Source organism: Callionymus lyra, chromosome 8, assembly GCF_982586985.1.
Source record: "Callionymus lyra chromosome 8, fCalLyr1.hap1.1, whole genome shotgun sequence".
Lineage (NCBI taxonomy): Eukaryota > Metazoa > Chordata > Actinopteri > Syngnathiformes > Callionymidae > Callionymus > Callionymus lyra.
In genome coordinates, this window is record NC_141825.1 from 2,408,620 (window position 1) to 2,420,583 (window position 11,964).

At 41.6% G+C, this 11,964-nt stretch overlaps 2 protein-coding genes across 2 annotated transcripts in view; one reads left to right on the plus strand and one right to left on the minus strand.

Moving 5' to 3' along the window:
* jph3b (junctophilin 3b) overlaps window positions 1-11,791 on the plus strand; it is a 49,304-nt gene extending 37,513 nt beyond the window's left edge. The window contains exons 5-6 of the mRNA XM_087796713.1: window positions 1,382-2,223; window positions 11,000-11,791. Of these exons, the coding sequence (XP_087652839.1) occupies window positions 1,382-2,223; window positions 11,000-11,080 (923 nt within the window). The 3' untranslated portion in view covers window positions 11,081-11,791. The remainder of the gene's footprint in view (window positions 1-1,381; window positions 2,224-10,999) is intronic.
* The window catches only part of LOC148072689 (microtubule-associated protein 1 light chain 3 beta), a 58,561-nt gene that overhangs the window by 13,545 nt on the left and 33,052 nt on the right, over window positions 1-11,964 (minus strand). The window lies entirely within an intron of this gene.

An 11,964-nucleotide genomic window follows, 5' to 3' on the forward strand; every position in this document is an offset into this window, starting at 1 on the left:
ACATGTATATTTGACAATAAAATAACTTGAACTTGTTGTTTATTGTTAGTTAAACATGACATAAGTTATATTGAACTGAAAGTCACTCGCCTTGAACTCTTTAAACAAGTCAGCATGTCTGGCGATTGTTCATTTATAGTGTTTCCTCCGTTAGTTCCCAAACTTCAGCGACAAGTTTACAGTTTTTAGGGTAAATACTATTTCTTAAGTATTTCCAAATTTGACTCGAACTGTCAGTTTTATCAATAAGACGAGGTGTCTTGTTTTTTTCACTCGAAATATCAGAAGTCATTGTTTGGCAGAGGTTCTTCTTTGACATTCACAGAGTGCTCATATTGCGTACAGCGAGCAAATGCGTAAACTGCCCCTGACAAAAGCTGGTATCGTTATATGTTTCGCTTGCTGGTACCGAATTGGAACCGAAGTAAGCAAAGTAAGTAAGTAAAGTATTGGTTATTTGTAAAGTGCCTTTCTAGAGCAGGGTCACAAAGCGATTTACAATCAAATTACACAGTTAAAATGTATACTATAAAAGGCCAAGACACATAAGCCTGCACAGAATGTCCTTAGATGCTTCTTGAAGGAGTCCGTAGACTCTATCAAACGCAGTGGAAGGTTGTTCCAAAGCAAAGGAGCAAACAGACCTCACTTGATTGGCAGATACAGTGAAAATGTGCCCAGAAAGGTATGATGAGAACCACTGTAACACAGACCCAGACAGTCCCACGTCATCCTTCAGTCTTCTCAGCAGGATCTGCTGATGAACTGTGTCAAAGGCTGAGGACAGATCCAAGAGGATCAGAACAGTGTATATACCTGAATCAGCCAACATATTGCAAAGTAATAAGTAGTAGTAGTAGTAAGTAGAAAGCGTCAGTTCTTGTACCAACCCTAGTCTATTGTATTCAACTTATTCAGTTAGGTCATAGGGTCATCACTTAAAGTGGTAAAGCCCATACATTCTTCTGCTCAGATGCCTCCTACAAAGAGGTGCTCAACGGAGAGACATCATGTCTACAATCAGTTCTAGGGATGCTGCAGGGCCTCACACACACACCTTTTTGTTTCCATTTAAAGATCTTCCTACTTGAGCTCTGATGACAACAGCACGTAACAAACATGCACACACAAATTTGTTGTCAGTTTTCATCTTCCTGTCGTTTTTTGCTGTTATTATTCTCACATGGGAAGCACTGCAGGTAAAAAACACAAAACAACAGCACATACACATTTTCATTTACAAACTGAATTTCACAAAACAAATGTTCTTCTTAAAAGAAAAAAAAAAACATTCTGAGATGTAAGATTAGTGTGTATTAAAATTGGGTTCCTTCATGGGTCGTCTGGACTGACATCTGTAACTGGTCTCTGTCTCTCTTAGGGATGGAGATGCAGAGACCCAAACGCCAGGTGTCTAGCGAGGTGGAGGGAGAAGGACTGTCCAGCACCGCCGGTTCAGCAGACAGTCCAGATTTCTATGTAAAGAGCTCAGACGACCTATCCATCGCTTCACCGGACCTAAGCCTGCCTTCTTCCTCTCCACCCCACACGCCACCAGCACCTGCCAGGCTGTCCCAGCGCAGCAAGAGTTCCCGCTTTCACCGGCAGAGAGCTATGGACCACGGTGACAAGGAGAAGGGTAGAGAGGAGAATGTGGGTGTAGGTGAGGGAGGGAAGACGGAAAACCCCAGAGCCAAGACCCTAAACGAGGACAAGAGGAGGGGGGCGTCTTCTAAGTCTGGAGTGCAGGTGGGCGGACAACCGCAAAACAGGACAAACGGACACAATCACTGCTCATCCAAGTCGCGTGAACACTGCTTTCCAAATCATAGACAGAGGAAGGAAGACAGGTGGAAAGAGACGCCCTCCTCCGCCTCCTGGACTACAGGGCACAGGGGGGCTCACGGCAGAGGGGGGCTGGAGTATGATGAGGAGAAGATGAGCACCTATGAGATGGAGATGAAGCCATTACAGCCCAGAGACTCAAGCCACCGGCACGATGAGGACAAACGTGGTGAAGGTAGCTTGCACATCTCACAAAGGCCGCGGCACAAGAACCGAGAAGCCAAAGAGAGCAAAGACTTAGATAAGGCGGAGAGCGCAGCAGCGAGGGAGAAGTTGGAGTCCCGGCCGATTCGGCGGGACCTCACCCTCTCCCCTCCGCTCAGGTCATCCCCCATCACCCAGGAACGGCAGGACCTCATCAAGGGTGGAAGAAGCTCGGTGAGTGTTAAAGTGGGGGGTTAAGTTATTAGGATTTGTCATGAGAAAAAGTGAAAATTTACATTTTTCCTTACCAGCAAGATGTTGAGAGAAGATGATGAAACATTCAGATCTATAAATATTTAATTTAAACTCTTTTTCAATTATTTCTTATCTATTCCATTTACTACTGATGGAACAAAATGAGTTGCTGAAGTCCGGTGAATTTGTGATTGCGCCAAAAGATTTTTTGTTTTCTCCAGCCAGAGCGGGAAGGGGTCCAGTTTGATGGTATTAGGATCAGGTCACTGATTTTTGTAGGTGATGTGGTCCTGTTAGCTTCACCCGGCCATGACCTTCAGCTCATGTTGGAGTGTGAGGCAGCAAAGATCCTGCTCCAAGTTCAGGAGTATCTTTGAGTCTTGTTCATGACCGAGGAAGGAATAGAGTGTGAAATCAACAGGCAGATTGGGGGCAGCGTCAGCTGTTATGCGGATTCTGCACCAATCTGTGCTGGTAAAAAGACTGATGAAAACCACAATTATGATTATTATTATTCTTATTGCCATTGTCAGTGTATACACAGACTGAGTTGAGCTGGATCGGGCATCTGATTGAGATTACCCTTGGAAGAGCTGGATTAAGTAGCAGGTGTGAGGAATTTATGGGGAGGGAGATAATTATGATCCATCCTTCCAACTAATGGTCAGCACACCTTTTTTTTATTTTGGTAAACATACTGTACTTCAAATAGATTGCTAGTGGAATTACCATAAAAGCTAAAAAATACTCATACACCAAAAGGTTTCTCAGAATTATATGTAGCCACATAGGGAAAGAAAAATATATATCTCATTATCCCGAAATCCCAAAATTCTGAGATCATATTCTCATATATTTCTATAAATCAAATAGATAACGATCCTCAGCATGGTCAAGGAGGGATAATGTAGGATGGATATATATTATAATATAATATAACACAAAATAAAACAACTATTATATTATATGACCATAAAAAGTATAGATATTGCCTTGCATCGCTTTAATTCTTCAATTTACTGATCTTCAACAATTGTCATAGGAAAACTGAATCTTTTAAAGTCTCTACACATTGTTATGATCTCTAGAATGCTAAAAATGTGTTAAATAAATTAATGCGTAGTTTATTTGATCTGTTTTCATAATTCAAATCGATAAAAATGTATATACATTTAAAATACATAAAAACAGTAATGGTAAATAATGAAAAAAAAATATTTATTTGAAAATGATTTATTCCATTACATGCTTGCAAATTTGTGTGACTAGTCACTGTTGTGTTTACTTCTTCAAAGCCCCCCACATGCTATCACTCTGTCAGTACACTCCAAGAATCAAATACAGAATGATTGAAACAGACACGAGTCAAGTTTAAATAAAAACTAATTATACATATGTTTTGATAAAATATGAATACACATGCAATTATCTTTGTCTCAAGATCTCAGGGTCTCAAGGTATATTTTTAAATCCCCTGGGAATAGGAAAACACTAATGTCAGAACATTTTTACATTTGTTTAAAAGTTTATAAAGTTGCTTTTCTGATGTGTCTTGTTCAATGTTTTTTGTAGCTATTCAGATTTTTTCCAATTTTTGACAGTACATTTCTTTAGATCTTTTTTTGGTAACAATTTGTTTCTGTGATTCAGTCAGTTCAAATTTATGATTTTTGACCTTATTGACCGAGATTCTAAAGTCTGATTACCTCAACTCTTGTTTGCTATTGTTGACATGTGGTTGGATGTGGGATTATTGATTTTGAAACACTCATTTCAGCTTAACATTGATGAATCACACAGTTTCAGTCTGGGGCTCTATTGTCTTCCATACTTCTGAAATTCGTCATGTCGTTGTCACAGATTGATTTACCTGTTTTTTTTCTGGCTGTTGAAAGAGTGCACCACAATCATATCCCAGACATTCGAACAGTATTCAACAGGGGAGCCACAAAGTTTAACCTTGTGAAATGCGAACCACAGGGATTATAGCTGTTGAAATATATTTTTGCCACATTTTGGCGTCGTGGTCGAATACGCTTATCCTGGATAATATTTCCAGCATAAATAAATGAGAGCCAGTGGAGAATCAGAACTGAACCGTTGGATCCAGAGAAGAGTTCTTGAACGCTTGCTCCCACGCACACACACAGACACACACACGCACACACACACACACACACACACACACACACACACACACACACACACACACACACACACACACACACACACACACACACACACACACACACACACACACACACACACACACACACACACACACACACACACACACACACACACACACACACAAACACACACTCTTCCTTCCCCATAGTAACATCAAATTAAAACCCAGCCTCTTCCTCCTCGCTGCTGGCTGATTGGTCAAGAGGATCTCTGTTGCTAGGGAACAGCTTATGCCTCGCTTCACTGGCAGCAATGCCAGTGTGACTGACAGAGATGTAGGGTTAGTGTGTGTAAAGCTACAGAGATGCTGTGTTTAAGTCATTAACATGTAATGACTGTACGTAATGTTCATTTATTTAAAATTCCTACAGTAAAATCTCGCCAGATTTACAGGGATAGTTGTCACGGTAATAGTAAGTAAGTAAGTAAGTAATTAGTATTTATAGAGAGCTTTTTAAAACCAGGGTCACAAAGCGCTTAAACAATCAAAAAATACACAATAACATAAATACTTAAAAGGTCAAGACAACACAGAGACAAACATAAGATTCTCAGAAAATCAAGGAAAAGCCTGGATAAAAATGTCTCAGAATCTAGTTGAATTTTTACTAACCTTTGAACTAATTTTTTCATTACAATTAAAAAAACGTTGTCATTAACGTGAAATGCCTGTACGCAATGATAATTATTTCAAGTTCCTACAGTAAAGTAACTCCATATTCGTATAACAATGATGCAAATGAAAGTGTTGACCATTATATGTCAGTGACTTTCTTTTTTAATTACATAAAAAATATTTTAATGGTTAGTAGAAAAAATCCACTGTATTCTGATCTACGATGACATTGACTACTAAATATTAATCTTGTAATGGTGCCTTTATAGAAATACTGTATGTATTTCAGGAGATAGCTCTGATCACATTAGGAAAATCGTATATTAGGTGCAGATGACTATGTTAAGTATAACATAAAACCAATCTTAGAATTCCTGCGCATTTAATCATAATCAATTAAAAGCCGCCAAGGGTCTGAGCAGCAGATATGCATGTAGGACAGCTCGGATGTTGACAGGAGACACAAACATTTCCACACTCATTCATTCTTCATACTAGACTTGGGTTGACTTGAAAGACTAGAAACAACTTCCAACCAGAGTTTGAAAAGTGGATGGCCATGTACTAGAGGTGGAAAGTGGAATGTAAAAGATCCCAAATTACAAAACAAAAAAAGAGGGATAAAAAAAAGACACTAGATGCATCCTTTAACATAATGTTCCCCAACCGCCAGTCCTTGAGACATTTGTTACCAGGCCACGAAGAAAATAAAGATGTTCTATTTATTATTACTGCCAAGAAGGTCAGTCAACTAGGTATTGGTACCCTTGACCCCTGGTCGAACGTCCAGGATCCTGTTAAGGAGGGAGACATGGAATGTGGGATGGACTCGGAGGGATGGAGGAAACTTCAGCAGAACGGCAGAGGGGTTGACCTTCTGGATCTCAAATGGACCAATGAACCTGTGAGCCAGCTTGCGGGATTCCACCTGGAGAGGGATGTCCGGGGTAGACCGCCAAACCTTTTTACCTGGCAAGTAAGTGGGCCCCGGCACACCGTGCTTGTCGGAGCCTTAAATGCAGTCTTCCAGTCATCTCCATCTCTAATGCGGACTAAATTATAGGCAAAAAAACCTGCACCAAGGGGAGAAGAGTATGGTCGGATCAATCCAGCTGCCAGTGACTCCCCTATGTAGATCTCAAAAGCCTTTCTTTAGGCGAGATTCATTGTAGAGCATACTCGAAGGTAGTGTAGGGCCAGGGAGCAAATCTATTGCGCACTCATAAGGGCGGTGTTGTGGCAGAGGTAGAGCCCTTTCTTTACTAAAAACCTAACCCAAATCGTGATACTTTGGTGGAACAGGGGAGAGATCAGGAGGAGAAGACGCAGGAAGCGGAGTACGAGAGGTTGCAGGGGCAGCACCGTGACACCGTGAGTGATAGGAAGAACTCCAACCCAAGACAGAAGAATTCAAAGTGAGGGTTATGAACACAGGAGCCAAGGAAGACCAAGAACTAAAGGAGAGGAGGGAGAAGAAATTACAAGGAAACTGATTACTTCAAAATGGTTTCCAGAAATAGTGAGGGACAGGGGCCTAGTCTGGTGAGTAACGTCAGTCAGGGGTCTGCTGCCAATAGGGCAGATAAGTCAGGGAATGTCAAGCTCAACCAGGGAAATGTTGAGGGGGAGAACATAGTCCTCATCAGCGCCAGAGTCTTTTAGGACAGTCTCAGGAATCAAAGTCATGTCGAACGTCAAGAATGCAGGTAGAGTAATACGCTGTGAAGGGTCAGGGGAAGAGATGGTGTGACCCATCTAAGCACTGACCTTAGCATGATTAAGACAATTGCGTAGTCTGTGACCCGGCTGTCCACAGTACAAGCACAATCCCCTAGTTAGCCTGTGCGAACACTGTTCTGAGGTTAAGCGGTTCAGAAGTTCAGAAAAAGACGAAAAAGGAGAAAAAACATATTTGCCAAGTTCCCTTCGGCGTTCTCTCAGCCTGTTAATAATTTTAATAGATAAGCTAACAAGAGCCTCCAAACTGTCTGGTTCATCTTGGGTGGCCAGCTGATCCTTGACAGAGTTATTTAACCCCTGAATAAAATAAGTTATTAAAGCAGGGTCATTCCACCCACACAGCAGCTAAATCCCGAAAATGTATAAAATACTGCCCTACCGATTCATAACTTAACCATAACATTACAGACTGGTGGCAATGACTGCACAGCTGAAAGCTGATGAAGACACTGGAGCGGGTGTTCCTCAAACGTCTCAGGCCACAAGTTAGGCAAGACCCCTTGCAGTTTGCATACCGGCCCACGGTTGGTGTAGAAGATGCCATCCTTCACCTCCTGCATCGGACCTACTCTCACCTGAATAAAGGAAGCGGCTTAGTGAGGATCCTGTTCCCGGACTTTTCTAGCGCCTTTAACACCATCCAGCCCACTCTGCTCCAGGACAAACTGACACAGATGCATGTGGACCCTGGTCTGGTCTCCTGGACCTCAGACTTTCTCACTGATCGACCTCAGGTCTGACACTGTAGTGTGCAAAAGAAGGAGCACCTCAGAGGAAAACCCTCTCCTCTTCACCATATACACTTGAGACTGCTGCTACAACTCCGAGCTGAGTCTCGTCCAGAAGTATGCTGACGACACTGCCATTGTTGCATGCATCAGGAACAACAGCGAGGACGTGTACAGAAGTCTGATACATGACTTTGTGGACTAGAGTGAGAGGAGCCACTTGCAGATGAACACCTCAAAGACCAAGGAGCTGGTCTTGGACTTTAGGAGGTCCAGGTCAAAGACCCATCCAGTGTCCATCAGAGGCAACGTGGTGGAGTACCTAGGTGTGTGGCTGGACAGTAAACTGGACTGGAAAATAAAAAATAAAAAGAATCACATGGTCAATATGACAAGCATTGGACTCTTAACTAGTGAAAATGGCTACAACACAAACTTTATAAACAAAACTTATAAATAAACTAACATAGAGAAAACCATCATCGGCATACTATCAAAAATACATAGATACAAATAAGCAAACATCTTCTTGTAACCGGTCCAGAGCTCTTGCTAAATTAGCGTTATGGTGAGATGATTTTTACAAATGTAGCTATTCTATCTTTACTTTTTTCTATCTGAATGTTGGTCTGTGAGTAGAATAGTGTTATTTGAACAGTCTGTGGTACGAAAAAGGTTGGGGACCCTCTGCTTTAATAGACAAATGATCCAAACTGGACTCAAAATCAGAATATATTTGTTCATATTTAAAGAATGATGAATAAACTCTCTCTACAGTGACTGAAAACTTTCTGAACTCACAGAATCCTCTTGTCCTGGTTCAGTTAGGTGGTCTCACAGTCTGTCTTCCACCCGCCCTGCCTTAGTTGTCAGCAAGAATCTACTGAGTGACATCTTGTACGACACTGACTCTTTACCAGCTCAGAGCCAAACCTCTGACCCGACTTTACCACAGAGAATGAGCACAGCAGCACTTAATGGTATTCATCTCACTTATGATCTGTTCTTTTGCTCTGAGATCCCACAGCCCTTTGACTATAGTTATATGCCGTTGTACAAAATGTATTAAACTTATCCTGAAAAGGTTTCGATCAGCTAATGAAGATCTGTATTTTGTCTTTTTTATGATTAATTACTTGTACTTGTACTTAAAAGATAACAAATCTAGGTGAAACAATGATAATAAAATGCCTATATAATCTTTTGAACATATACACCTCCCTTGATCAAACCTTAAAATCAGGCTGTGAAGTTCAATTTACCTAGATACGTTTAGGTGCAATCAACGTATCAGATTATGATTGCATTGACATCGGGTATAAAATATATATATATATTTTTGAAATACATGAGATTTAGTTACTGACTTTAGGTGCATTAGCTATTTGACCTATGTCAAGAGCAGAGTTTGACGCTTGGAAAACAGTGTTTTTCCAGAGATATTCTGTTGAGGCTGTTGTTATTCAGATCATCCTCTGTCTGACATCTGTCCTCCTCACTTTTCACACATCTTCCCTCTTGCTTTTCGTAATTTCTCAATTCTACAGCTGTCTTCACAATCAGTTGTAGAAACAGTTGAACGTCAAAAGATTTGCTGATACAGCCTAAATAGGTCCTTGCATTATGGTGTGTTTAGCTTGATTATATTTACAAATACGGATTAAAACATATATTCTTGCCTCTGATAGTTTATCCCAGTCGTGTAATTTTCCTAAAGCATACAAGGAGATGCTTTAATCAAAAGATCACATACTTGCTGTTCATCAGTTCTCGTTATTGTGGTTGACGATTAAACTCCAGAGAACAGAGCACTGATGGAAGAGGAAGATGTGACATGGCAATTATTAACAGAAAATGCAACATTGTAGTCTTACTATGACCTGTAAACACCTTACTTGGACATTATTAGTAATATTCTGTGTTGTATAAGATTTAATTCTTTTTAATCTGTAACAGTTTATATTTCAATCTGAATTATTAAATCCGAAATGATACGGTTGTGATGTCACCAGAAGAACAACCAGCTCAGTACAAACTGTCAATATTTGACTTGACAACATCTTCTTCTTCTTATAAGGGGTCGGGTCGCAGGGGAAGCATTATCAGCAGGGAAGCCAAGACTTTCTTCTCCCCTGCTATATTGTCCAGCCCTTTCCAGGGAACAACAAGGTGCTCTCCCGCTAGCTTAGAGAGATTGGATTTATAGTATGTCTTGGGTCTCTTTCGCAGTTGCTTACAAGTGGGACATGCCCTAAACCCCTCACCAACAAGGTCTCCAGGAGACATCTTATCAGATGCCCAAGCCGCCTCAACTGACTCCTCTAGATGGGGAGGAGGAGCGAATTTAGTCTGAGCCTCTCTTAAGGCCTTGACACACCGTGCAGATTATCGGGCGTCTGGCGCCGTCAGGCAGTCCAGTATGGTCGGCGCCCTGAGTCCCTTTGGTGTGTATCCCCCAGTCGGGAGTCGCCGTCCTTGTCTGACGAAAAAAGAGGCGGGTGCACGCAGTTAGTCTGGAGTCAGGAGTCTGGCTCAATGGTCAATCTGATAGGTTGAGTGCTAGGTTTAGCGAATCAGCGCAGGACAATGAAACGGAAGTGACTATTGTAAACACTAGATAATCAGTGATAAATGAAACTATACTTTTTTTGAAAACTTCTCACCAATATTATCATGTGAATGAAGCAGATCAAAGCGGCGCAGTCTTGACATGGTAATCCGGTCCTTTCACATGCATCCAGCGAACATTTTCATAACATTGGAACACATCTCAACACATACGGAAAAGCCTCTGAGCTGTCGCTGTGAGATCCTGGAATTTTTTCTGCGACGTCTTTCTTCCACAACAAGAAGACCAAGGGCTGACAATGCCAGTCATTCATTTTCGTGTCGTTATCGTATTTTTATTTTATCTTTCGTTCAATGTGTGACAACACCGACCGTTCTCGACTAGTCTCAGCGCATTTCCAGTTTTCACTTCTCTCTGAATTTTTAAGTGCGCAGAACGTACACTTTTGCTGACAGTCTTTTTGGTGTGTAAGCGAGGGACGGGGCCAGACTACGTCAGACCACACAGGACTGGCCGACAGCGCCAGACGCCCGACAGTCGGCGCGGTGTCTCAAGGCCTTAAAGAAGCACCAAGACCCTAATTTCCAGGAACTCGAATAGACCCTGCTATAAGTGTTTTCTTCCTTAACACTTTATGGTGTTTAAAATCTTTAAACTGATCTGGTGATGTTTATTTCTTTATTTTCCATTAACATTAGTATTAAATGTGAAGGTCACATTCCTGAAGTGTTTTATTAGAAGTAGTCAGAAGTTGTAGAGAGACCTGATAAATGTTAAGAAGATTATTATTTCATCAAAATAAAGTCTGTGTTTGTGGTACAGTTATAGAAACTGATGCAAATGGTGCAAATGTGAGTGTGTATAAATCCAGCTTGTGTGTCCTTAACAACGCTCCTCCTGTCTCCCACACAGGCATACAGCTCGGTCCTGGTCTCCATGGTCATCCTCCTCAACATTGGAGTGGCTGTTTTGTTCATCAACTTTTTTATTTGAAGACGAGGACGAGTCGCTACAGTATGAGCAGAAACCCTGTCGTATCTCAACTCATCGGGACCAGGGAGCACCTCTGCCAAGCTAGACATTCCAGAGCATCAATGTGGGCCCGTACCCGTTCTGCTGGCCCAGAAGACCAAGTGAGACCAGACTGGGACTCTTTTTCATCTTTTTTTTTTCGTTGTTTTTTAAAAAGATATCTAACTTTTATTTTTCTCTATGAACTTTTTGTTGGTTGATTTTTGGGGGTCAGTGCTGCACCCCCTGTTACTCTCTTGCCTCGTTCTGCTTATGTGTTACTGATAGCTAGGGGTTCGTGAGAGTGAGAAAGCATGCACGCACACACACACGCGCACGCACATCAATAATGATATTCCTAAAGAAAAGCGTGTTTATCTGATGTTATTCTCCTAATCGCAATGAGAAGAGACACAATTTTCCACGTTATGATACTGCACGAGAATGTTCAGCGGTGTGTGGACATCTGCGCGTGCGTCGCTCCACCACGTGATCCTATCATCAGTTGCATCTCACAGGATTCAGGAGAGGTTGCTTACTATTCTTTTTATTTATTTATTAGAGTTTGATCTCTTCCCGTGCTGAACATCCTTCTTTGTTTGGGTCCAGACTGACGCAGCTGACGCCGTGCTCCGACCTGTTATCTCGCAGCATGCTACAGCATGCCAAGCTCTCTTTCTCTCACCCCTCTCTCTCTCTCTCTCTCTCTCTCTCTCTCTCTCTCCCTCTTTCTCCTCCTCTTCCTTTCTTAGAAATATTTTTGGTTTTGTGGGGAAAAAAATGAAAGTGTTTGAACAAAATTTGAATTGTGTTTCTGTTACTCATGATCGGCTGATGGATTATGGCGTCATCTTCTGGTTGTCAGG